This window comes from Dermochelys coriacea, chromosome 2, assembly GCF_009764565.3.
Source record: "Dermochelys coriacea isolate rDerCor1 chromosome 2, rDerCor1.pri.v4, whole genome shotgun sequence".
Lineage (NCBI taxonomy): Eukaryota > Metazoa > Chordata > Testudines > Dermochelyidae > Dermochelys > Dermochelys coriacea.
The window spans coordinates 172,347,953-172,371,649 of NC_050069.1; the positions used below are offsets into that span (position 1 = coordinate 172,347,953).

The following is a 23,697-nucleotide window of genomic DNA, read 5'->3' on the forward strand; positions in this document are numbered from 1 at the left end:
CATGGAATGGTATGAAAGTGACTTATACATGTTAACATGTAAAGAAAGACTGTTCTGTTGAGATTGTTATCCTTGCCAGCATAACATTTTTAAAGCTAAATACAGAAACAAAAGAATAAGAGTTTTATTTGGTAGAGGGAATAAGGATTTCCATCAATAAATTAAGGATACTTATGTAACAATTATATCATCTGATTTATGGCAGATGAATACTGAAATTATATGTGAACACAAAAGGCTTTCTTTCAATCCCATTTAGTTGTTGTTTATGAGTCAGCCGTCCTTGGGGTGTTTTGAAGGACTCCGAAGGAAAACTTTTAGTATTTGACGCAAAAGGGTTTTGACAAATGGCTGATTCAAGTTAGGTTGCTAAGCAGAGGTGGTCAACATTTTTTCATTGCAGCTTTTTTTCAAAGGAGAATTTTTTTTTGAAACATTTTTTTGCAGAAAATTTCAATATTTCATCAAAAAACTGAATGCCCTCACACCAAAAAGTTTTCAGTTTTTAGCCAAACCCCAAAATATTCTGATTCAAAATGATGCGGTTATATATCATGGGAGCTGTAGTTCAGATATCTTATACTTCCATTCTCTCTGGCTAGAGATTACTTCTCTCATGATGCACTGTGGCCAGGGATTCCTATGATGCATTCTCTCTCACCAAGAGAGGAAAAGTTTGTGCATCTTTAGAGAGATAGTTTGGCCAAAGGACCCAGACCACAGAAGAGAATAGGAGCATGAGGCATCTGAATTACAACTCCCATAAAACATGAAAGCCCCATTTTGAATCAAAATATTTTCTTTTTCCATATTTCAACAAAAAGTCAGAATTTTATACTTCCCCACCACCTCTCTCTACTTCTAGCCAGCTCTACTTCTAAGTACCTATTTAGACCTCTAAAAAGGTGGCCTGATTTTCAGAAGTACTAGGCACGCAACAGTTTCCACTGACTTCAAAAGACATTACCGCGTGACGTCAACACTTCTGAAAATTAGGCCACTTATTTAGGTGCCTAAAAGTGGATTTAGGTGTGGCTTTAAAGCAACCTTTACTGAAAACATTGATTATATGGTTCTAATCTTATATTTGAGTTGTAATTCTGCTGGAAAGGTTCCATCTGTATTTATTGACGTAATATTTATTACATTAGAATTAAATCATAAATATGACTCCAATCCTCCAATTTACAATGTGTGGGCAGAGGCATGCATCTGCACATAGTCCCACTGAAGCCAATGGGTTCTGCAAAGGTGCAGCTGTCTGCCTATGAATTGTAAATGTGAGGATTGGGGCTTATATTAAAAAGATACAAGTGCATTTGTGAGCTTTGATGGGCTCTTTATAAACCACAAAAGCCAGGACTATATTAAAATTCTATATAATGCAGCAGTCCAAATGCAAACTGGAAAAAAGTTCCATCTTGTCCATATGCACCTCTCCTCTTCTCAGAAATACCACTCACCGCCTCCCTGATCTTCCCTTCCCAGCAATGATAAGCTGCACTAAACATTTGAGAATGAGTTGATATTGTAGCTGCTTACAATTAAGTGGCACTGACAAACTTAGAGCTTAGATCTTGCTTAGAGCTTGATCCTGGAAACACTTTGGCATGTGAATAAAGTAACTCACAAACCTAAGAGTGTGCAGGATCAAGCCGTGGACTTTCACTGTATTCTTTTTGATTATGTAACAAACTAATTTTTGGGTTGGGGTGGGAAGGGCAGAAGAGGATATCACAGTGCTATAAAAAAGGGCTAAATTCATAAAGAAATTTAGGCGTGATGACACTCAATCACCACACCTAACTTTTAGTAGCCTAGAAAACCACTGGGATTCACAAAGCCTGGGTTAGGCACCTACGCTCCCTATACAATAAATGAGGAAAGACAGAAGCCTCAGAACAGGACTAAAAAAGTCAGCATGCTAGGAGGCTCCTCACCTAAGCTAACCAATGGGAGGTGCCAAGCCAAGGGATGTGTTCTAAGCCCTGCCTCCTCTCTTGGAGATGTGTGCCTCCCTCTGCCTGGGATTCTCCGCTGCAAACCATCTCTTGGCAGTAGGAGCCTATACCACTTTAGCAAGGAGGAGCTCCCTCATAACTTTTAGTCCAGTGGTTTTAGACCCCTGGTTCAAGTCCTTTGCTTCACTTGATGGAAAGAAAGAATATAAACAGAAATCTGCCACCTCTTAGATAAATGCCCTAACCACTACGCACCTAGGGAACTTTTACTGCAAAAGTTTAGGCTCTGAATGAGTTAAGGCATCTATAAGGTTTGGGTGCCATTGATCAGGGGTTTTGTGAATCCCAATGGGACCTGGTTTTGGAACTTTTGTGTCTAAAGTGGCAGTAGCCTGAAGTGATTGGCTGTCAAAAAAATGCCTTCTGTGAGATGGGTTTTAGCTTCGTGTTTTATACAGGGACAATGACACACATAGATTTGTCCATGGTCTAACAGCAATTCAGGGATAAAGCCAGTTACAGAATCCATAACTTGTCTCCCAGACCTGTGGTATAACCATTAGACCACAAGCCTTCCTTTTTTATGTTTTTTATAATGCAGTATTTCTTAGTGTTTCTATTTTTTGACATTAGACCTATTCTTACTTCTATTGAAGTCAATGGTAAAACTCCCATTGATGTCAGTGGGAGCTGGATCAGGCCCTTGGTGGTGGGAGGGGTTAAGGAAAAGTGAAAGGGACAGAAAATAATAGGTTGTATAGTACACATTTTAATGCAAGAATCTGACTTCAAAATATCTTCCCTACCTTATAATCTAACCTCTGTATTTTATATTTATTAAAATGGATCCTGCTTTGGGTTTTCATGCCAGAATCTCAATCAACCCTATGGACCTGACTTTCCACTTTGTTACACCAGTTGCATGTGACTCCATTGACTTGAAAAGAGTTATACCAGTGTAAAGCTAGTGCAATAAAATACAGAATCAGGCCTTGTGTCTCCTGTTTTGAATTTACATGGCTGAAGAGATCTTCTCATTAGCTCATGACTTTTGCTTTGGCTATTGTGTGCCAATTTTTTTTTTATCAGTAGTAACTTCAGTGGAGAAAGCTCAGAATGATCACTTACCAGATGGCTTGACAAGCACCGCCATGTAGTCCTGGGTGTAAGAGCTGATATACAGGAGGACACAAGGGGACTTGGTGGTACTGAAGCTGAAACTGAGCACCTCCTTATTCAAGCTGAGGTCTGGCACAGTGTTATCATGGTCTGTAGAGCTCAACATAGCTCGGCTGATTAAGTCTTTCGCACTGATCCCTGGGGACTGGAAATTATATCGAAGCCACATCCCCTCTTCAAAAAATGCTCCAACATCTTGAAAACAATAACAGGAAGAGTGGTAAAGGAGAAAGTGAATGTGCTGAGACATTCTTTGAAAAATAGCAGGAATAAATAGCAATAAGTAAATTATTATTATTGAATTTAATTGGTGCCCCTTTAGATGTCTATCTAGGATGAAGAAATGAAGCACCTTGCAACCATTAACAAATCGATCCTCATAACTTCCTTCAGAGGAAGGAAAGTACTATCCCCATTTTATAGATGGAGAAATGAATACGTAGAGAGGTAACCTAACTTGCCCAAGATTACACAGAAAGCCTGTAAGACATCTGGGAATTGAACCCAACTGCCTGAGTCCTGGGTTCAGTCCCTTGCCCACCAGACCACTCGTCCTCTCATACCCATCAAACTGCCATGTTTATAATGTTTAGAAAGAGCAGACAGAAGGATTAAGAGTGACAAGAAAACAGTTAAAAAAAAAAAGGAAAGTGTAGGCTGAACCAAGAATAAATTCTGAAAGGTGAGTTCTACTGGACTGTGGTATATCTTATACGGATTGTTGAACCCTCCAGCACTTGAGAGATTTAAAATGAGATTGGACAAAGAACTGAAAAACCATCTACGGATGGGGCAAGTCTACATTGAAAAGGCTGAGGGGTATTTACCAACTTTAACTTCTAAGAACTTGTGTTTTTGCACTGAGTTGGCTGAGGGAAAGAAGGGAACTCTTTTCCCTTTAATGTCCCTAGCAGGAGGCAGGCACAGTGGGGCTATTTGTGGTCCTGAAGAATCATCAGAGAAATTCAACATGCCAAAGATGATGTGAACTGGTCAGTAGGGCATATAGCTAGGGCTCCTTTCCCTCAAGCAATCTGCTAGCATTTAGAGGCAAAGGTGGGTGAAGAGCACATTGTACTCTTTTTTGTGTGTGTGGGGGGGTGCACATATGAGCATTCTTCCCGCAGTGCCTTGGAGACATCCTGTGAGCAGAATGCCTCCTGTTAGGCACTACACTTCTATACCCTTCTCAATGTAGCTACGGTTCTCAAAGCCAGAATTTAGCCAAAAGAGGGCAGCAATCATATCAATAACATTTAGAGAAACAAAATAATTAAAACATTAAAATCAAATCAGCATTTATGCCAAATAATTAAAGCTAAGTCTTTGTGAACATTCATATTCAAAAGAGAATGCTGCCTCTAGCTCATTTCTACCAATAACTCCACACAGTCTTAAAAATGTATTACAAGACAATAATTCAGCATTAAGGCCCTTCCACTCTGCCAATATCCTAATTTTACTACCTCACATCAAGAGAATAGATAAAGATAGATCAAGCATAAGAAACACTAAACAGATCAGAGGGTCCTAGTGGAGAGAAAACACAGTAAAGAAAGAATAGAAGCAAAGAAAATTTAAAACCTTTTCATCCTATTAAGCATTCAAATGAAATATATAAATAACTGATTTGATGTTAACAATTATAAAATAACTTATTAAGCTAATGATAACATTGTAACTTTTCTCACATCTATTATATTTCTGATACACATCCCCAGAGTCTTTGTCATTGGTGAAAGGGAGTATTTTTAGAAATGATGACATATCCCGGAAAATTGCTGTTGAATGCATAAATAATTACTATGGGCCAGGTTCTTTCGCTAGCCTTATTCGGCAGAATAGTACCTTACTCCATGAGTAGTCTCATTGTGTAGTTGCTACTGAATATGATTAAGGGCATGAGAATCTGTAATAATTGTAAACAACTGAAATATCTGAAAAATTTCCATCACGCAAGAAATTAGGGTGATATTTCAACATTTGTTTTTGTCTTGAAACAAAATGAAAAGTTGAAATATTAAAACGTTTCATGGAATAAAAATCCCCAAATTGGATTTGTAAAATGTCAAAATGTTTCATATTGAGGCAGTTTGACATTAATCTGCATGCACTTGAAAAGTCATGGTGCTTCATGAGAGCTGTCATTTGGATGCTGCATACCCCTGTAGGGAGCCAGGGTGGCTTCCCTTCAAACCAGAGGGTAAAGAAGCCACTCTCTCAGCCTGAGTGGGCAGGGCCTGACCAAGCTTACTCCAAACCCCAGAAGGGGAGGAGTGGATCAGGAAGTACAAAGGGTGGGACCCTTAGCCCAGCCAGGGCAGCACCAGGGAGGGAGACAGACACAGGCTGCTGGCTGTTCCCTTCAGACCCTGCTGCCAAGCCAGGGGAAGCTCTGGACCAGGAGAAACCTGACCTGGAGGAAGGACTGGGGCTACCGGGACTGCCAGCCGCTGAGTACGTGGAGGAACTGGAGGAGCCAGGCAGTAACCCGGACCAGCGTGAGCCTGATGCGGAGGGGGAGCTGGAGCTGGAGCTGCCAGCAGCTGAATACCCTGACAAGCTGGAGGGACCCGCTCGAGAGACTGTGTAGGAAGTAGCCCAGGGGCAGACCTGCACAGTCGGGTGGGTCTATTTGGTCAGCGTGTTGCGGATGGCTCCCCGCTGACCCAGTGGCGGGACCCTCTCCTCCCGCCACTGTCAGGGCCCTGGGCTGGAACGCAGTGGAGTTGGGTGGGCCTGCGTTCCCCTACCCCGGCCAACCCGCCTCGGGTAGCAGAATCCCGACAACGCCACTGACTCTGGCCGGGGCTCCCCTCCCTGAGGGGCGCGCCACTGACTCTGGCCGGCGCTCCACCTGCCTCAGGGGCGCGTCACTGACTCTGGCCAGCGCACCTCCCTCCGCTAATTCCCTAGTGACAGAAAGGTGTGACCAAGGCCTGCCAGTGGGCCAGTAGCTCCCCACGGCCCCCCAGCGGCTTGGTGGTCCAATTGAACCCTGTCACACCCGCATTTCCCCCTATCGGTTGGTTGGGCTGTCTCTCCCACTGCACTCTTTCTCTCCGGCAGAGCTGCTGCCATACATTGTGGGGGGCCCAGTACCACAGTGTATCATGGGAGATAGAGTGGCTAGGGAGCCTGGTCCACAGACGAGGATGTGGGCATGAGGCACTCAGACTGAGGCATCAAGATGGCTCAGGCAGACAAACATTGTTTAACTGACCCACAACGGAACCTTTTCATTTTAATTTTCCCAAAAGACAATTTTTTTGGTGGGGAAAAGAGACATTTTCCCCATATTTTCCATTGAAAGAGTGGTTAAATGGAAAATTCTCAACCACGTCGGATATATTTAATAGTACACTCCCACCTATTTCATACTTAAAACACATAATCCAAGACTAACATTGTTACAGAATACAGTGAAGGTTGACTTCAGAAAATACTCAAGGGAATGAAAAAACAATTGCCTACAGCTTGTAGAGAAACATAGCCATATGCAGTATATAGCGTGATAACTGGGATAGTTACTTAAAACTGTAGCTTGCCTAATAATACTGAGCTGTTGTACAGGCTTCAGTATACAAGGTAACATTGAAAAAAAAGCAATTTCTTTCCAGAGTTTTATTAACAAAAACATGGGCCATACTTTATGTTAAGGACACTGTCACAGGGTGGTCTGAGAGTCCTTTCAGGCCTTAATTACAGACCACACTACTTCAGGTCTCCTTCACTACTAGCCTGTTTTATTTTGTTGTGCCAGCAGGCCTCTGCCTATAGTGCTATTTACAAGCCCTAGCCAGTGTCCCCACTCGCTTCTGAGGAAGGGAAGAGAGCACACAGACATCCTGCCTGCTTCTGGCACTCCCCTCCAAGGCTGCCATCTTCCCAATTTATATGCATCCCGCTGCTGGAGTTTCTTCTCCTTCTAATTAGTCCCTCAGCTGTAGCTCTACTCAGTTGATTGACCTTCCAATTAGGTCTCAATTAACCTATATTGCTGGGGTTTTGATGATAGCATGGTGAGTCTGCTCCTGACTCAGAACAACCTATCACAGGGCCATGTATAAATAGTTTATAAAGGGTAATAGATATTATAAGTATGTTAGAGACATTTGTAATATGTGTTAAATATGGCTATGAGCCAAGCTTATCAGCCATATTATTGACTATTGAACTCTATAAAAATGAAAACCATTTATTAAAACAGCTATCATTTATTAACCCTTTATATACTATTTATAAATGTATGCTTTATATATAAAGAGACATCAGATTACCATCGAAACTGCTAAAATGTCAATATATTATACTCTGAAAACTGTTTAAATAGAATTTCATTTTATATAGCTCCTTCCATATTTGAAGTATTTCAATGTCCTTTACACAATTATAAGCAAATACTAGTAGCAAAACAGAAGTGCAACCAAATACTGATTTACAAGATATGCAGTAATGTTTGCCTGGTATTGGAGGGTAGGAATGTGCTCTTAGCTAAAGGCAAGGTAGCGAAGATGTAAGAAAGGGGTTACATTACCAGAGATTTCATTGATGCCCCTTTCCAGTGTCTTGCTAAGCACTAGAAAAGATTTGTCTTCCTGTTACTTTATAATGATTTTCCAAGAATTGAAATATTATATTTAGAAGCGACACTGCAGCCACATAAAACAATTGTCCAAGCTGTGATCTCACAGTCCTGGAAATGATGTAGAGCCACTGTGATAGATTTAGAACTGTCATTTCTTAGAAGAAATTTTAAGTCACCTCCAGATAGTTATGGGAAAGGCAATTTAGTTTAACATCTTTATTTTTCACTAGACCCAATTTTTATACTCGTTCGGATTAATAATTAAGAGGACTATTGTGCAAACACCTACCATCAAGTTTAGTGCTTACTCCTGTGAGTTAGTAGTATTGAAAATATTGGGACTGCTTATAGTATTAAGTACTATGTACAGTAGTAAATGTCTGCAGGATTTGCCCCAAAATAGCGTCTTATGTAAATGTTAACAAACAACTGTATGATAGTTCTGTGTTACATCATTGTCTAGAGCTGCTGATGCAGAAAGGCTACTTGCATGTGTGGTTGTTTTTCAGCGGTGGGTGAAATGATACATGTATGTACAGGGTGAAAGTCTGCTCTCAGTTACCCTGGTGTCAATTTAAAGCTCCCTGCAAAAACCCACATGGCTGCTACCTTGTTATCTTTGAAATCCATCCTTATAACTCATCTCGCTTAGAAAAAAACATATTGCTTGGCAGGTGGTGAGCCAATATTACTGCTATTGTTTGGCTTGTTACATCTGTTAATTGTGCACACAGCTCATCTGTAAAATTGTTTTTTCCTTTTCCCTCCCAGCCTGTTTGCTTTACCTGCTTGTTATGTCTTATCTTTTAGACAGCAAGCTCTCTGGGTCAGGGATAGACTTTTACTACATCTCTGCCCAGTGCCTAGCACAATGGGGCTCCCTGGCTGGGAATACCAGCTCTCCCCTGCCCACCTTCTCACCGATGTGGGCTGAATCAGCATGCAAAAAACAAATAAAAAAATCTTTCATGGTTCATGTGACATTTCTGAGACTAACCTTGCCTATATTACAGTCTAAAACCTGCAAAATAAATGGAATGTTCTTGAAACTAACTTCAGGTAAGGACACACAAATAATTACCAGAATAGCTGAATAATTATAAATGTACCATATATTGCAGCATACCTTAAAATCTGCCTCACATTTACCTTTAAGAATCTTCGGGACACAGTTTACTCTGGATAGATCAGGACTTTTGTAGCAATTTATACATTTTGGGCTTGATCCTGCAAGGTGCTGAGTGCCCTGAGCTCAGGTTCCAGTTCAGCAAAGCATTTAAACACATGCTAAAGTCAATGGGATTTAAGCACACAACTAAATAGCCATCCTTTAAGGGCTTTGCTGAATAGGATTGTACTGATTGATTACAAAGGTAGGTGAGGGTGCTCAGGAGTGGGCTCATTATTTTTCTGTTAAAATATCATAATCCAAAGGCAGATCATTTTTTCTAAATTGCACTCTGTTATGACTTTGAAACACTGATTGCTGATCAACAAGGAAATTATCAACGGGAGGACACCAAACACTGATCACAATGAGGGTTTTTTAAAATAGGAGGTAAAATAGGAGGTCCCTGATTCATGGAAAGAATGAGTGTAAAGCACTATTGTCTGAATGGATATTTTCCTGAATCTGCACCTAAATAGGGAATGACATTTTTTGTTTAGGAAAAATAGTGATTAAAGTAAAAGACAACTCCTTATTGATGAGGTGTAGAGGAGATTCCATATACCCACTGTTGCCCTCTTTTGGAACATTTTAGATGAGATATCTGAAAAGAAGAGATCCAGGAGACAAAACATGGTAAAGGGTTACTGTGTACACTGTCCTTTCGAGACAAAAGCTTCAAGGAAGAGATCATGGCAGTAGCAGATCAGTTTTCTTTGGCTAGCGGCACATATTTCCAAACCAATATGCAGTGCAGTCATGCTCTGACAGTCATAGCAAAAACATAAATAAAAGAAGTTTGGATTAGCTGTCTGGAAAAGCACTAGATAGAATTTGTGAAACAACAGAAGCAATTTTACCAAGCCAGAAGTATACTCTCAATATGAACCATATACATTTTGCAAATCTACTCTCCCATTTAAAAAAGGGATGAAACAAAACCTCCATGCAAAACAGATGGATTTAGAACTGACAAACTTATTCTGAAGTTCAAAATAGTTCCACCAACTCCCTACCCTCACTATTATCCGATTATTTTCATTTGGGCACAATCCAGTTCCCATCAGACCCAGAGGTGTTGAAAATTTTGACAAAAGCTGTTCTTGTGCTATTTCCACCTGGACCACAGGCAGGAATTACCATAAATCTCAAAAGGAAGCAAGTTGTCATGAGATTTCCAGTCTAATGTTGCAGACTGATTCTTCTCTCCTACTGGTTTTACATCAGTGAAACTCCACTGACTTCTCTTTCCTTCTCATGCATCATCACAAGTAATTAAGATTCCACAGGACAAATGCTACCCTCAGTTATACGCGCAACCTGACTGTCTTCAGATTGTGATTTTAATGACAACTGTAAAAGGCCATTGCCATCAACGGGTTTTCACAGGTCAGGTGTAGAGAACAGAACTTCAAACACAATTCTGTCGGTGGTGCACAAAAACGCTACAGAACCCAGATCCTTCTGCAAGAACTGAGTTGGCTCTGTGCTGTTAACAGGAGTAAAAAAATTGGGTAAACTTACTGTAACCACTCAGATAAGCAGATAGGACTCTGCATGTATACAAGAAGTAGATCTGTTGAGTAAAAAATGCCATTTTCATATAGTTACTTAGATGTAGTGCACTTAAAGACAGGATATCTCTATTGCACTGGCACTAGGACAGGCATCACTGTCTGACACTTGTCATCTGATAGACTTCCAAATGTGTTCCAAACTGGGTTGTGATCTCCTGCCCCATCCAAAAGAATTCTGGTTACTTCTGTGGGCTTAGTGTGTCTTAATAAAGCCTCATATGTTTTCTGCTGATTATTATGAAAGCTATGTTGTAAAGGGGCTTGTTTCTGGTGATGTGGTATAATTGTGCATTAAGGATGAAATCCTATCCCTATGGAAGTCAATGCTAAAACTCCACTGACTTCAACTGGGACAGATCTTTATAATGGTTGTGGGACTACATCATGATGATGAACATTATGCTATCTGCACCACAGAAGGACACATGAAAAATTGCAGCAACAATGGATATTTGTCTCTTTACTTCAGAAACTTCAGCTGAAATATAGGCTTATAGCTGGAAGCCATGCCCAGTACTGAGGCTGCAAGCTTTTTCCTGCCCACAGGTACATAAGTATAATTATTCTTTCACACTGCCTGCCAATTTTCAGATATTCAGCCTCCTTTTTTTACTTGATTGGATTTTGATTACTAGAGCGAGACATCTCATGACTATGTCTCCAACCAAGGGCATACACCACTAAATATCCATCCTTTAAGGGCTTTGCCTTGTGGCTTCCACACAGATTTTTAAGTGACCTCACAAAGACTCTTTCCTTGTTGATCGTCTTCTTTTTTATGTTTCTCAACTCTATCCCCTCTCCATCAGTACAGAGTATGAACTACCTACCGGAAATATGTCAGGAAGGGCTTGTACTACCAGAAGTGCTAGACAGCACCAGAAATTGCAACTACTGCCAGACCATGGTCACAAAGACTGTAGGGCTGGTCTACACTACCGCTTAAGTTGATATAACTTATGTCGCCTGAGGGTGTGAAAACGACACTCCCCCGAACAACGCAAGTTACATCGACTTAAAGCAGTGTCCACAATGGCGCTAAGCCAGTGGGAGACACTCTCCCACTGACATAGCTTCCACCTCTTGTGGGGATGGAGTAATTATGGCGATGGAAAAGTGCTCTTCTGTCGGCATAGCGCGTCTTCACCAGACATGCTACAGTGGCGCAGTGGCATTGGTGCATGTGTGCTGATGTTGTGCGGTAGAGTCGACTTGCCCTAGACTGTTGAGACACCTGCTGGCCAAAGGATAGTAAAGGTAAGAGTCTCACTGTTGTTCTTGATCTGGGAGAGCCATTGCACTGAGACTTTTGAAGACAGCAATGATCTTCATTTAACTGCTCGGTGTACTTAAGGTTTATTCTGCTCTCAGTCCCACTGTGAGTTTAGTTTGTGCAGACAAGAAGCGGGGGTTTAAAGCTTTTTCTAGAACATTTCCCAGCGTGTTCTTTGGCTGTCATCACTGTACATTTTTGAGCATTCTGGTGGTGGAGTCAAATGGAGAAATAGAGCAATTATTTATTTCAATTAACAATACAAACTCATTAAATGTCTACTCCCTCCTCTGATTAAATAGATCAGTGCTCAAGGCAGAGAAGGCAAAGTTGGAAAAATAACATGCAGTGATGCCTTTTATGCATCCTGACCAAAGCCCATTGAAATCTATGGTAAAATTCTCATTGATTCAATGGGCTTTGGATCAGTCTCCCGATGAAGTCATTTTATTTCACACTGTAAGAGAAGGGTGTCTACAATTAGAATTCCATTTTGCACAAATACAATTCAGAACTTTTGTTCTACTTTGCTATGCATAGAGGGAAAGGGGGTATGCCAGAGGAAGGCTGGCGGGGGTTATGCTGCAGCTACAGAGGGACATTACATTGGGGAATAAATTAGAACTGCTCCTTAGAAGCTCTCACTTATGCTGAGTCTGGTTGGCCCAGGATCATGGAGCTTGCTCCCCTTCACTGCATCCAACTGGAGTGGAGATTCCAGCTGTTTATTTATATGAAACTATCCCAAATAGCGGGGGGAAAAAAGACAGGCGAAGAAGAAAGCTGCAAAAAATATACATCAGAAGACTTCTTCCTGAAGAAAATGTTTTTTGCATGTTCCTGTGAGCTAGCAGTGGGTCTATGTGGAGATGCTCCCAGAAGTAACATCAGAGGATGTTTTCCAGTGTTGCAAGAGCAATTCCAAAAATATTTGCAGTGGCTTTCTGCAATCTCCATCATTCCATGGGATGATGGCCCAGTGGTTAGGGTACTAGAATGAGGCTTGGAAGACAAGTTTAATTCTCTGCTCGGCCCTAGGCTTCTAGTGTGACTATGGCCAAGTCACGAAGAGTGTGTTTTCACAGCACAGTTAGTTCCCATTACAAACTCTAATGTTACCCCTAACTCGACTCTTGTCCACTCACAAAAAACATCTAGCTTGAGTTAAGCTGGGCATTAAACACAAGCTAGCTGGCTTATCAGAGGGGGTGGATCAAGACACGAGTGATACTGATGTTTGAGCGAGAGGTGCAGTGGGGATGCAACAGCTCTAGTTACAAATACTCAGCAGTAGCTAATTGAATCACTCTGTGCTGCTAATCATATCACTCTGTGTAACTACAGTGTTTTGCAGTGTGGCTACTCTCCCTTGAACTAGGCTTGCTTGAGTGCAGAAACTCCAGTGTATTAACTTGAGTTTACTGTTACAGTGAAGACAAGCCCTTAGTCTCTGCCTCATTTCCCTATCTGTAAACTGGTGCTAACAATACTTCCTTACCTCACAGGGGTGGTCAGAGGACAAAATACAGACTAAAAGATTGTGAGGTGCTTGGATATGAGGTATTGAGGGCCATAAAAATATAACATATAGATACAGCATACAGGAACCCAGCGTGAGAGGTTTGAATCTGCTCTGCCTTCACATGTATCCTCATTCACAGCAGCTAAAAAACTTGCTGTAGTGGCTCTATTCATCTCCAGTAAAAAAATTGAATTCAGTTGATAATAGCACCAGGGCAGTCCTATTGTAATTGGCTGACAGAGAAGTCAAAAGTTTATCATGTTTTCTGACCCACAACTGTCAGGATTTTTGAAGTTATCCCTTATTTATTTGTTTTCTGTATACAGAAAAATAAATCTTTGCTCTTTATTAGAAATATATTATGACCAATGGTAGACTGGAAAGCTTTATTCCACTACTTTGATTTGTATTCTGGTTGAAATACCTCTTTGAGTAACGTGAGTGGGGAAGGGAAGCCATTTTTTGGATTAAAAATCAGAGAAAATATTTTTCCAATAAAGAAATTCTATGACTTTATGAGAAATGTAATTTTCAAAGCAGCATATACTGCATGCTTAATAAGAGAGTACTTGCAGGACACAGAGATATACTTGGATAGAACCTCTTCACGGAATAATAATATTTTTCACAAATATATCTGTTCAGTTAATATGTATGCATTATTAGTTACCTTTCTGTACAAACCAATTGGGCCCTGCAATCTGATTTAAGCGGGCAGACATCTGCCCCATGCAGAGCCCAGATTTGCATGATCAAGGCCAAGGATTCATAATCCAGAGAAAAGTCCTTATACAGTTATGGTTGAAAGACCAAGGCCATACTGAATATAATAGATGCAGTATTTATTTTCAAAAAGAAAAGGAGTACTTGTGGCACCTTAGAGACTAACAAATTTATTAGAGCATAAGCTTTCGTGACTACAGCTCACGGCTGTAGCTCACGAAAGCTTATGCTCTAATAAATTTGTTAGTCTCTAAGGTGCCACAAGTACTCCTTTTCTTTTTGCGAATACAGACTAACACGGCTGCTACTCTGAAACCAGTATTTATTTTAGCTCACAAGGTCTTCAATTCAATGAGTAATAAGAATTAAAATGTCACTTACTTTAAAAAAATATATTTATAGCAAAAACATTCAGGCATTTTTAAGTAAATGGGGTTACATGTGCGTAATTCTTGGGCAGAATTTGGATCTGACCAAGTGTCAGACTGTAGGATTCTGTCAGAAGCTGAAGAGCTGTTTTTCTGACTCAGCCTAACAGCCAGACAATAGTGTTAACACCAACTCAGTGTTATAAAAGGCTGAGTTCCTCTTGGCATCAGAAGGAGCTACAGGGAGAGCCAGCAAATCTGGCTCAGAAAAGTCTTTTAATGTTGTAAGTGCAGTCGTACTTTTGACTCTACTTAAATATAAAGGCTAACCCACAGGAAGGAAAGGAGTTTTGTACTATACTCTATTATGGGTGAGTATAGGGAGTGGCATAAGGATTATGATTGTTCATACTGGTCATTTAAGTTTCACCATAAAAGCATCTGTGTGCACCCATTGTGTCCTTAAATCCCCATATTTATGCATATTAGGCAACTGTGCACAGAAAAGGACAGGATTGCATTTACACTTCCAACATACATGGAGGCATGTGAGCTAAATCATCAACTGTGGAATGGTTCCACTGTGACTTAAATAGGTTATAAAGTCAGAAGGGACCATTGTTCTGTTCTAATCTGACTTTCTGTGTAACACAGGGCATAGGACTGCCTGGAATGGGAACTGATTGTAGTGTTGGGCAATTTCCATTTCTCTCCCTGGGTCCTTCCCATTTCAATGCTGGGGGAAGAGGGGGGAGGAGGAATTTCTTCCTCCAGTTGGCCTGTTGGGAGATCTCCAGAGCATGACACAATCACTTGTGCTAGATAATGATTCCACAGTTTTGCCCTCAGTTGTTTTAACGATACACCAGTTATAAATGCGAAAATTTAACTCAAATCCAACTCTCAGAAATGCTGTTATGGTGATGGGAGGACCACTGTGAAGAAAAAGGTTCTGAAACAAAGGACAGAATAAGGTCAGAAAGCAATCTGTAGGATTGCAGACTCATTTTGACTACTCCTTGTAACAATCTTTCTCAGGTCAGCGAAAGAACAAATGGAGCTGATTACAGACCCACAAAAACCAACAACAAAATAAAAATAGATGGCAAATGGCATTCTGACAGCTTTGCCCTTGTAAGGGGACGGTAATATTCAGGCACCTGAAATGTCAATCAGATGTGTGAACTGCCACTGATCAGACTGGAGACAATGCAATTTCTTACCAGTCATCAATCAATAATTCTAAGCATGAATTTCCTCAATAAATATCTCCCCCCACAGTGCATGGCCTGTACTTACCCTGAGAAGCATTTTCTAGTTATAAACCAATCTATGCTGACCTTCTATGTCAATGCCATTTTATTTGTGTAGACTTTTCGTATCACTCCTTCTGTTACCATTCCGCAAGTACAAACTGAAAAACTTGGCGTGCGAGAGTGGGTAGGACCCACAGCAGATGTTGAAAAACATACTGTGATGGTTTGGGGGATCTGTCTTGTGAATTCTGATTGATATTATAATAAAATTGTTGTATCGTGGAATGCCTCTGAATCTGTGTAATCACCATGACTTACAAGCCAGAAAGCATGTCTCTGTTAGACCAAGCACAATCGTGAAAGAACTGTCAGCACCTGAATAGGTCTTACCTGGGGAGCACAAAAGAGTAATCGCATCCTAGGGGAAAACAGTTCTTTCCACCTTCTCTCTGCAGGGGGCTGGCACTGGCAGAATGGAAAATTCCCAAACAAGGGGAAGAGGCAGGGGTTTGGACTCACAGAGAAAAGACAGAGACATACAGAGGAAATTTGGTCAAAAAAAAGGGAAGGGGACAGAGCAAGCAAGCTCACCTAGGGAGAGAAGCTTCAAGTTTAGGAAGAGAAGTCATGCAGCTGCAGGGGAAGGATCCTGGATCCTACAAAGGACCCTAACCCCAGCCCAAAGAATGCTCTGGAGTGGTGAGGAGACTATGTCAGGGAAATGAGTTTAGGGTTTATTTGTTTTTGTATAGATCTGTGTATTTCTCCTGTGATTAAATAAAGAGCAATAATGTGTTAGATTTCTATACATTGTGTCTGTGTTATATGCTACACTTGCCATGTGGCCCTTTGAAGAGGTAAACCAGAGGACTCACACCTTTGGGTGGTGTTCTGGGAGACATGTATTTAAGTTACAAGGGAAGCCAGAGGCGTCAGAATTATGTCCAGGATGCTGTGCTGCATGCTCTTGGGAAGGGGTGACAGATAGAAGATCTGCTCTGAGAGTGTGTTTAGGGACCCCAAAACAGCGACAGCACCTGGGCTCTGTTCAGATCCTGGAGGCTTAAAACACCCAGGATCTAGTGTCTGGATCCCCTCACAGCAATCTGGTGAGCAGCTGACTGGGGAAGCCTGACCAGATCTATCATACATACCATAAAGAAGTTTGTTATCATAGTTTAAAAGCTATGGGGGCAAGGTGCTGCCAACCTTTACTTATGCTGTATAGTTGCTTGATCCTGAGTCCTCAGTATTTCAGTGGGATGACTTGAGGAGAAAGGTACTATGCAGTGTTAAATCAGGGGGGCTACTTGAACAGGATGTTATTCTCAGTGTAAGGGTAGCAGAATCTAGCCTTAAATAACTAAGTGGTGCACCATTAACCATGTTATCTCTGGAGTACTGAACTCAAATCCTGGTTTAGGTTACAAGGGAAAATGAGCTTGGTTGTCTCATCCTAAATCCCATTTGCACATGTAACAAAATCATGTGATAAGGCCACATGACTGTTGGTCTCTGACCAAGCGAGAACAAGGATGTATGTAGCAGCAGAAAGTAGCAAATTTCCTTGCATAACCATATATCTGGCTTTAGCCAGTGTTGTCAGTCTCTACAGTCTGTATAGCCAGTACAATAAAAGCCACTCACACATCATAAAAAGAAAACATATCACAATGTGTAACTGGTGCTTTTTAACAACAACAAGGTACGTCAGGCCCTGATGTGACTGTCAAATCATTTATAAAATACTTGTACAATTGTCACTTGCTTATCCATGCAAAAAATAATTAAGCAAAAGATCACAAGATTCACCTACATGTGAACTTAAAAGCAAAAATGATACGGTGATATTCAAAATAGCCCTAGCATTAAAAATTAGAGCTGCTTGAACAAAGGGATATACTTTTCATGACAATTTTCATGAATATTTCATCCTTTTTTTTTAAGGAGGGAAGTCATAATTCAAAATGTTTATGAAAAATGTAGTGAAAATTCCATATGTTGGTATTTTCAACCAGCTATATTTAAAATGTTACTTAGGTATAATATTTTGACAGTAATGAGATGTGGCTGAATAGCTGCGAGGTATAAAAGAGCCACTACTACACTCCAGCAAACATTATGCAATACATTAAATAATTCTGCCAAAAGCTTATTTCATTGTCATGTACTAATTTTGTATTTTCTCCTAGCATCCATTGACAACCAAGCCCTATTTCATGGAAAAGGAGCGTATGGTAGAAGACTCCATGAGGTGTCATTAGAAACAAAAGTAGAAGCCAGTTTATTTGAAACCTGGGGAATTTAGCAATATTTACAAGATGTTCCAGTGTTTCCCTGGATTTACAAGGCATATTTCAAGTTAAATTTACAACGTAAAACTCAATGGGCCGAAACTGAAGTGTTTTAGAGACCTTATTTTCAGCATTGCTTCAGGATTTTTACTGTTCTTTTGTTCATGGAACATTTCCAAAGCTATCTGTTTTGTGCCTACATTATCCTTTAACTGTTTGCTTTTGATGCCACCTGGTAGCTTTTATGAAGAACCATCGTGAGGTCACAAACATTGAATTATGTTTGGAGGGAAGAGATGCCTGCTTTTCCACACAGATACGTCAGATTTCAGCACTAACAGAAAAGGAAATTGGTCAAGTTACAAAATCTGCAGCTAATTGGAACTAGGCTGATCTATAAAAGTTGCTGAAAATTTCCCTAAAACAGATCCTGTGTCCAGAGCAGGGAACAGAAAGTCTGGAGTTCTGGGTTTTATTCCCAACTTTGTCAGTGACTCACTCACTGTGTACCTTGAGCAAATCATTTAGGTCTACATTTTCAAAAAATTGCTTTTGATTTTGGGTGCCCACCTTTGGATACCCAAACCTTGACTTTCTGAGGTTCTGAGCATGCATAACTCCAATTGAATTAAATGGGAACTGCGGTAGCTCTGAAAATTATGCCTTAGATATTTAAATCTGGACATCCAAAAGTTGAGGCACCCAAAATCAGAGGCCCTTAAATTGACCTCTGTATTAAACTCTGGATTCCTCAATTCCCTCATCTATAAAATGGAAAAAATATCTTCTAACTTTTTAAAATAATTTGACATCCAAAGATCCAAAGAGCTGTATAAACATAAAATATTATTTCAAATACTCCATGGTTTTGGTCAGGTCAGAAATACCAAGGTAAGAACAATAACAATAACTCTGTTGTTCTTGCTTTTGTTATGGTAGTGCCTATGGACAAACCAAGAAGGAGAGAGCTCCATTGTAACAGGCACCATATAACTTCTCTTATGACATTTCTATTTTATGTTGTGTCTAAAGTCAGGAAGAAAATATTTTGTTTAGCTCTAGTTTTGACTGAAGCTGTGGGCTGGTTTTCAGTCACTCTGCAGTTGGCCCATCCCTAAAAGAAACAGAAAAAAACATGACAAGTTTTGGAAAAAGAATACCTCTAAAAAGTAAGTTTTCAGAGTAGCAGCCATGTTAGTCTGTATCCACAAAAATAAAAGGAGTACTTGTAGCACCTTAGAGACTAACAAATGCATCTGATGAAGTGAGCTGTAGCTCATGAAAGCTTATGCTCAAATAAATTCGTTAGTCTCTAAGGTGCCACAAGTACTCCTTTTCTTTTTTCTAAAAAGTAAGTTCACTGGAATGTGACAGTGACTATTTTCTGAGTCAATACATATAAACTTTGAAAGACTGACATTGTTAAAATTACCTCAGTTTTGTCTCAAAAGGACACACTCTAAGGATAACTCTCTCTCTACTGGATTAGTTCTAAATGCACTCTACCACTCAGAATTGATTGTGATAGAATCCTGGAGCATCCCAGCATACAGAGCCATGGGATATGCCCCCAGCCACACATGGACAAGTGAAGAAACAGTGAGGACACAGTAATGGGGGTAGCATTTTGTTGTGGGAATGTTAACCCATGTGCTCAGATCCAGGTACCAGGCACCTGAGCTCACTGCACAGTGCAGACATAACTTTGAAGAGAGATTTTGGGCCGAGTGTTGGCTGAAAGGTGGTTGAAGCTGTCAGCAAAGAAATGGTCTCTTGCTGTTTGATTCCTGCTTTGTTCAGGGAAACAGTACTCTATACATTCTTTGTAAATAAACAGGATTGCACTTGGAAGAAACACTTGACTCCATCATCAATTTCTCCTCTTATTGGAAACAACACACAAGATCCCGAATGTTGGCTACCCGCCGGATTAAAAAGTGGGTAACAATATGATAGCATGATAGAACCGTTGGGTTAGAAGGGGACTGCAAAGGCCATCTAGTCTAACCCCTGCCAAGATGCATGATTTGTTGTGTAGGATAGAATAAAGTGAGGATAGATATGGGCTAAAGCATTGGGGAGGAGGGAATTCAACCCATAACCAGGGAGTGCATAAAGAGATCCTGGGGCTGGCCTTTACTGCTATAATCTCCATTCATTCATGGCTGGAAGAGAAGGGGAATAGAAAGCACAAACTCTACTGCCTGAGGCCTGCCTTAAAAAAAAAAAAGAGTAGTTGTGAAGGAGGTGGGAAACTGAATGTCAAAGGATAGTAGTAGTGGAAATGCATCCGATGAAGTGAGCTGTAGCTCACGAAAGCTTATGCTCTAATAAATTTGTTAGTCTCTAAGGTGCCACAAGTACTCCTTTTCTTTTAAAGGATAGTAGTTATCCCCTATGGACATGATGAACTGCTTAAGGGCAGAGTGATGTCTGGTGAATAGACTTGCCTGCAGGATTGCTGGTAAGGTGGGTAATTTAAAGGCAGAACACTGTGATAGACAATTTATGACACCAAAGGTTCCTTAGAACCACAAAAACCATTGAGAAGAGTAATGAATAAATGATCTCAGTTGAAATCACAGACTTAGCACCACACGAGGCAGCTTCTAGAAAGAATTAGGAGAGGCAATAGATTGGATGATTTTAGATATTTATAAGACACACATTGCGAAAGAGGGCTATTCAGAGAGATTAGCACCTCATGGAAATGTGATCAAATCTTCAGCAGTGGGTTGCAAAAGAATATAGGACTATCTCATGAAACATTATGTAAACAAATGGATGCCTATCAAATTTAAAAAATGCGCTGATTTGGAAAACAAGATTTCCCAACACTATTTAGTTTTGCCATTATCATTTCCAATCAAAATACACAAACAAAAATAAAAACAAACTTGGAGTTTCATCCCCAACTTTCTTGCAGCGTTTTGGACTTTTTTGGTTTTTTTGTTGTTTGTTTTTTAAATGGTTGGTAGGTATTTCAACATAATGGAAATTCCTCTGATATTAAAGTGATTCATTATAAACCTCGGTTTTCAGGATTTACTTAGTATCTTAGCCATTTCAAATGAATGAAATGGATATATCATCAGTGCTTTATTAGTCAAAATGTCCTACTGCTTTACTGTAACTATAAATCTCCCCTTAACCTGGGACACTCAATCTCTAACCCAGAGGAATTTCAACCAAACTCCTGGATCCAGACAACAAAAATTTGAGAGATTGTATTCAGACACTGGCCCCTTGATCTGTAAAAGTTACAACCAATACCCTGTATCTAAATCCCTCTGAGTATTAGAAAAGTTCAGTTTTTGTTTGAACTAATAAACATTATCTGTGTTAATAGGAATTTATTACTCAGCAGCTCAGGATAACACCTGACGCTGCTGAGAAGAGTACAGACAATCCTGAAGTTCTTTTCTTCCATGTGTTATTGGATTTAAATAGGAAATGCACATTACCATTAATGACAGGTTTCAGAGTAGCAGCCGTGTTAGTCTGTATTCGCAAAAAGAAAAGGAGTACTTGTGGCACCTTAGAGACTAACAAATTTATTAGAGCATAAGCTTTCGTGAGCTACAGCACACTTGCATCCGATGAAGTGAGCTGAAGCTCACGAAAGCTTATGCTCTAATAAATTTGTTAGTCTCTAAGGTGCCACAAGTACTCCTTTTCTTATTACCATTAATGTGAGATGTGCAGTAAATCCACCATATATCAGTGGTAGAACAGATCCCTGTGAATGTGATAGGTTTGTAAGGAATATTAAGGGATGCACTTGTCATTTGAACAATTAATTTGTGATTCTGTTTTGCTTAGTTGGTTTGACTTCCACATTTAGATATTTACCTTTTATGCAAAATGGTCCATCATATGCAGTTTTGGAACAGTCACAGGAGTAGCCATTGTATTTCTCAACACATTTCCCTCCGTTCTCACAGTACATTCCATAGCTGGTGCAGTGGCCAGAGCAACCAGGTTTCACCCCCAGTGTGACCTTTGCTCTCTCTTCCAAGTCTAGAGTCACCCCATTCATTCTTAAAGAGCGAATGCAACCCAGAAATCCTCTCTGTCCACCTGCAGCACCTGAGAGATAATGCAAAAATAATGACTCTAGAGTTAAACTGCGTTATTGCTGCTGTATATCAAATAACCCACTGAGCTGCCAACTACAGCTGGTCATATTGTAGGTTGGGATGTCTTTTAAAAGCCTAAAATATTAATTCATTTTTCATTATGCAATCAAATTGCAGTAAGTCTAAGCTTTCAGTCGCATTCTCAGATGGCATAAGAGGTATAGTTCCATTAGCGGAGGATCTGGCCCTCAGTCTCTTGACTGGGAGACTTAATTTCTTCTTTTTCCTATATATTTTTAAAGATCGTGTCTGGGGTAATAATAGGTTTTATGCTTGAAAACATTTTGGATTGCAACATTTTCCTGTAGGTTGATGATAATACATAGTAATAATAATGACGATAATCTCTTACATAGTATTACATTTTTTAAAGCAAAGTTTGGGAAATTGGGAGAGAGGTTTAGGCCTACACTTTCAAACTGCAATAGGAGGCACAGATGCTCAATCATCTCTGAAAATCAGGCTACTTATTTAGTTGTCTAGATATAGATTTTACATGTCCAAAGTAGAGCGATCAAATCTGAAAATGTGGGCCTAAGTGCCTTTCCCAAGCATACATGGCAAGTTGCTAACAGAAAGCCAGTGTTAGAACTCAGTAGTTCAGGCCCACGTTCAACCTTAAGTTCCTTCAATATGCTATTGTGAAATTCAGATTTATGGCACTAGTAGAGTTGACCCTGGTTATGATTCAGAGAGAAAAAATAGTGCAATCACAGACATTCAATTTTGGTAATACAGTCAAACAATGAACACCTCTAAAGATTTGTAATGTACCACGTAGGACAGACATTTTTGAATCTCAATGTCTATTGCCTAATTATTATCTGAATCCCTGCTTATTCTGACCCTTGCCATAACTGCCCACAACTGTGAAAATTTAAATAGATAAAAATCTGAAAAAATGATGAAAATAAACATGATCAGTTGTAATGATAAGAAAATAAAAATTGAATTCTGCCAAGCCTATTTATAGTTCCATTTATGCAGCAACAGACTTTTTATTTCAGATAATCTTTAACAATACCAAAAATGTTAAAGAAGAGACTGAGGTTGTGAATAATGACTGTACAACGGGGACACAGATGGCTGTTTCTATTCCACTGACAAGATCATATTTACCAAGGTACTGAAGGTTCTGTACATCATTTTAATTCACTTCTGTTGTTGAGCTTTCACTAAGATGTAAGGAAATAAGGTAAAGAATTTTTTTAGAGAGGTAGGAAAGTGCTTCTTTGCTCATCATTTCATGCAAACCTAGTCCTACCTCATGAAACTCACCATGTCTGCATTGTGAAGCCCCAAGAGCTAAAGAAGCATGAATCTTGCTGGAATAGCAGCCTTTTGGTACCCAAAATGCAGTGAAGGCTAGCAACATTTGAAAGTGGGTAGGCAAACAGTGAAATGTGTATTTGTTATATGGTACAATACTATTAAAATTCAAAAGCAAAAGGTGGGTGATGGGGTGTCAGACTGGAGGGTGAATACAGTAAATGAGGGAGGGGAGATCAAATCTAGGTAGGGTGGAGTTGCTATTCATATCAGAGAGATGCCAGCTAAACAGTACTACTATAAGCTTCCTTCCCTGCATGGCGTTCCCAGGCCTCTTTCAGTTCCTGGCTGAATAGCAAGGTAGGAGATCCTTTGGAAAA

The 23,697-nt window shown here is 40.1% G+C and overlaps 1 protein-coding gene across 1 annotated transcript in view; it reads right to left on the reverse strand.

Annotated features, from left to right (window-relative positions):
- Positions 1–23,697, reverse strand: part of CNTNAP2 (contactin associated protein 2) — a 1,664,903-nt gene that overhangs the window by 113,979 nt on the left and 1,527,227 nt on the right. Inside the window, exons 18-19 of the mRNA XM_038391157.1 lie at positions 21,762–21,998; positions 3,090–3,335 (exon numbers count right to left, since the gene is read on the reverse strand). Coding sequence (XP_038247085.1) covers positions 3,090–3,335; positions 21,762–21,998 — 483 coding nt within the window. The remainder of the gene's footprint in view (positions 1–3,089; positions 3,336–21,761; positions 21,999–23,697) is intronic.